General features: G+C 48.5%; 1 protein-coding gene across 2 annotated transcripts in view; it reads right to left on the minus strand.

The window, feature by feature from the left end:
• Positions 1-19: 19 nt before the first annotated feature.
• The window catches only part of KCTD21 (potassium channel tetramerization domain containing 21), a 19,632-nt gene continuing 15,139 nt past the window's right edge, over positions 20-4,512 (minus strand). For both annotated transcript variants that reach the window (XM_006161899.2, XM_014593010.2), the window contains exon 2: positions 20-2,069. In XM_006161899.2, the coding sequence (XP_006161961.1) occupies positions 1,257-2,039 (783 nt within the window). In that variant the 5' untranslated portion in view covers positions 2,040-2,069 and the 3' untranslated portion in view covers positions 20-1,256. The remainder of the gene's footprint in view (positions 2,070-4,512) is intronic.

Consider the following 4,512-nt stretch of genomic DNA (forward strand, 5'->3'; position numbering starts at 1 on the left):
GGAAGGGGGATGAGGTGGGGTTGTGTGTGTGTGTTTGTGTGTGGGTCACAAACAAGGTGAAGCCATGACACAAGGAGACTGGCTTATGAGAGATGGACAGGACCTATCTTGGTTCTAAAGACAGATGCCAATGGGGAGCCAAATTCTGAGCAAGCATATTTTCCAAGTAAGGGTCTTGCCTTAAGGTGACTATTTTGAAAGCAAAGATACACAGATGGGTGAGAAAAGATCTCCAATCAAGATCTAGCCCATGGAAAGGGCAGGCCAGATTCTGGCTCAGTATAAGGAAGAACTTTCCAACAGCTGGAACCATTCAATGCTGGTTGGACTTGCCTTGGGGATGGCGAATCTCCCATACCCAGAGGGAGGCAAGCGTGCACAGGCGATCCCATGGAAGTACTCAAGAGGGCAGCGCATCCCCAAAAGTCCTGGGGGTGGGAGAGGACTATGACTGCTTAACTATTTTCCAACCCTGAGAATCCATGACTTATTTGTTTAAACTGACCTATTTCAACAATACCTCAGATTTGTGGTAAGAAGATTATGAACATCAGGCAACAGGTGCCTTTTATCATGCTGGCTCCAGATCCTTTCACATCATTGCAGGGATGACTTGTACCAGATTCAGCCAGAAATCTCTAGATGCAGCCCCTCAAGAAGGACATTCCATGTCTGAGCTCTGACTGGATGCTCACTGCTCTAGGCCATGCCATAGCTCACTGTCCTCCCACAAGTGGAGCTCCAGGGACACACTACAGTCCCAGCTGGCTGAAGTCTGAGGTGCTAGACATATTCTGGAAACACAGGTGTGGAGGGAGCTGCTGACTTCATGTCCTGGGAAACTGCAGGGAACCTCTTATTCTCAGCCCCAGCCCTCTGTCAGAGGCCCTCTTTACAGTTGGGTAAAGGAGGCACTGGCTAGTGGTACAGAGAGATGGAGCCCAGGAGAAGACTGCCGCTCCTCTGTTCCTGCTAGAAAGCTTCTTGCTGGCTTCCTTTAATACATAGTAGCTGACTCTTCACTTGTCATACTAAACTGCTCAGTTTCAGCTCAAGATGGCAAGAAAAAGGTGGTTCTGTTTAGAGGACATGTGAATTCCAAACGGTGGACTTCATCGTGGGGGGAATCAAGTCCTGCTACACAATTAATGCAGATTAGTATAGACCCTGCCTCATGCCATCGGTGAGACACTCTCTAAGACCTTGGCTGACAAGGAGCTTCTTGGGACCACCCTCTTTGATGTTGCTAGGTCCTATTACCTGTACCGTATTAATCGAATAATCTTATTGTTCATGAAATCCAGAGCATGTGGGTGAGAAGAATCAATGCAGAAGCCATCACTCAGAGCAATTTTCAGCACCTCTTCCACGAACACCTGGAAGCTGTTGATCTGCTTGTTGGCTGGCACCACCCAGAGCCTCTTGAGGTTCTGCTTGGTGTACTCCTCCTCTGGCAGGCCCTCCACATTGGCCACCCAGTCCAGAGTCAGGTGGTTGGGGTCTTGCAAGTGACTGGTGATGGAGGAGAGATTGCCATTAGAGCAGTAGAAGAGCTTGGAGCCAAGCAGCTTGAGGAAGAGGCAGGAGGTGCTGAAGATGTTGGCGTTGAAGACCTCCATACTGGAGGAGGAGAGGCTGTAAATCTGAGGTGCCTCACGCACAGTGAAGTGGACTGTCTGCACGCGCTGGTTTAGTGTGATGTTCAGCATGGCATTCTTCTCTGCCTTGGAGAGCTCCACCTCCTTCTCCTGCAGCGCCTCGATGAGGGGCTGCACTTGATAGAAGTCAGCCTCCCTGCGGAGCAGGCCCATCTCCTGGAAGTCCTCGGGCAGATCCAGGTGGGAGGTCCGCAGGAAGTTGAGGATGTAGCGGAACACTTTGCCATCGCGGTCAATGAAGCAGTTGCCCTGGCTGTCCCTCTTGGTGGGCATCTTCCCACTGAACATGGCGCCCAGCATGGAGTCAGGGAAACTGGTCAGGGTGGCCAGCGAGGTTGTATAAAGCTTCCCCCCAACATTAAGTGTAATGGGGTCAGACATGGCAGGAGGCTGGGATGCTGGGAAATAGTTCTGGAGAAGGTGAAACAGAGACATGACTATTATCCAACCGTATCTGCACAGTCACAGTTTTAACTCTTTGTAGATCAAGCCTATCAAGCCTACACTGCTTGGGCTTGCAGTGAATTCAGTAATACCTGATGAATGCCATACTGTGTAAAACACATGAGGTTCATTAGAGGGCTTAAAGAAAGAAAGAAAACAAAACAACCCCAAATCCTGAGTTCTATTCCCCTGAGATCCTATTTAATTGGTCTGGAACAAGGCTCTGGCACTGGCATTTTAAAAAAGCTCCCCTGGGGCTGGCAGGTAGCATGGCGGTTAAGGTACTGGATGCCTATGTGGCTGACCACGGTTTGTGTCCTGGACTGGTGCGTTGCTTTCTTGTTTTCCTCTTCTATCTCTGGTCAAAATAAAAAATAATAATAAAAAAAATTAAGTAAAATAATTCTTTTAAAAATCTCACTTGGCAATTCTAAATGTTCATCGAGGATGGAAAAGCACTGGTCTAATGGAAGAAAGAAAATATGCATGGACAGAAAGCTGTGCTTCATGCTTACACATACATTTACACACTAGTCATGTTATCTTTTGACACAGATAAGACCATTATCCATCCCTGCTGTGCAGAGCCGAACTGCCAGGATGGGTCCCCCATGCTTAGAGAGGTAGAGTCCCTTCCTAGAATTCAAATTCAGGTCCCTTTATATGGAAAAAAAAAAAAAAAAAAGCGTCAATTTAAAAAAATATCTTTTTGGGACCAGCAGTTAGCATAATGGCTATGTCGCTGGACTCCCATCTAGTCAACCGTGGTTTGAGTCCCAGACCCGGCGGCTTAAACTCACACCGGGTGCGTGTGTGTGTGTGTGTGTGCCCAAGATCCCGAGAGGAGAAGGGACTGTGGCGTGGCCATCCCCCCCGGGGGGTGATTTCTCACTTTCTGTCTCTTTGTCGTTCTAGCAAGGGCACGCATTCTGTAGCAAAAACCTCTCCAAAAGAAAAAAAAAGAAAAAAAAAACTTTTTATTACTATAACAGTGGTTACAATGTGCATTTTCAGTATAGGGATATGACATTTAGTGACTGGAGCAGGGTAATTAGGATGCCCACTAACTCAACTATTTGTGGTAGTAAACAGTAAGAACAACAGGAAATGCTTGTTATCCAAAGGTCGGAAGGCTCCACATACTCAAATGCCCTACGATGTATGACTCCAGGCCCAGTGTCCCTGCTGCGGTACCAATGCTGCCTCTGAATTTAGTTATTTTTCTCTCTCACAGAATTGGCAGTGAACGGCTGTGATTAGAGTCGTTTTCACTATCTACCGGGCCCACAATGGGTTGCTCTGCCCCTGGACACCAAATGACAACCCTTTCTAGAAATTCACTGATTCTGTGCAACTTGCCTTGCCAGATGCTCTTGGCTCCTGAAGGTCTGTCCATGATGGTGCCCCCAAGTTTCTCTGAAACTGGATGCAAGGTGCAGACATGGGGCTCTGCTCAGAGCACCCTTCCAAAGGGTGGTCTACCCACTCTTCAACAAAGCTGCCCATCTCACAGCCACCCGCATCAAGGGCTGGTGAATTTCCTTCAACCTCAAGTTTTGGATTTTATAATAACTTTTTTCTAAGGTCCTAGAGAGCAGGGAATATAAATATACTCTCTCAGCTTCCAACATGATACTTTCCCAAGAGCCAATATGGAATGGAATCAGCAATCTTTCTGTGACCTTGGGGTTGGAGCACCAAGAAGATCTGTCCCCCTGGCTGCCCTCAAGAAGAGCCCAGGCTGGGAGGGGAGACAAGAGATAGTGAAAGCTCAGCGACAGGACAGAGGTACCCTGCACTGTGGGAGGACAGTGGAGACGAATCTTGACACATCAAAACCACCTTGCCAAGTGTGCTTAAAGCCCACATGGTGAAACACAGCACAGAGACAGGGACTTCCCCAAAGTCACTAGCAGGGGTGCTGAACACTTCTGCTTGTATGATTGCCTTCCAAAGAGGCTGGTGGCACCAAGACCCCCTTTTACTGGAGAATGGAAGCCATGCGGGTATGGGAGGTGCTCAACTCCATGTATGGGCCTCCCCTCCTTATTCCCTTCCAGTCTAACGGGTGCTTTTATAGTGCTGAAAGGCATTAAGCATCTGCAGAGAAGAGCCCGTGATGGTTATAAAATCATCAGCAGAAGCCTGGAGCAGATGGGCTGTGAGACAGCAGGGAGGGTCCAGAGAGAGGGTGGGCAAGCCGCCATGGAAAGGCAGGAGACTGGCTGGGGCTCAGGGCTGACAGTGGCCAGGTCCCTCTCCAGAGGCCCAGGAAGGAGCTGGACTCAGGAATGCGTCACCCCTTAATCATTTTAGAATCTTATTTTTCTCTCGTTTCCCTCTTTTTTTTTTTTGGAGGGGTTTTCGAAATAGGGCACATGCGCTCACAAGACCGATAGAGACAGAACGC

Source organism: Tupaia chinensis, unplaced genomic scaffold (genome assembly GCF_000334495.1).
Source record: "Tupaia chinensis unplaced genomic scaffold, TupChi_1.0 Scaffold139431_1, whole genome shotgun sequence".
In the NCBI taxonomy this organism is placed as follows: domain Eukaryota; kingdom Metazoa; phylum Chordata; class Mammalia; order Scandentia; family Tupaiidae; genus Tupaia; species Tupaia belangeri.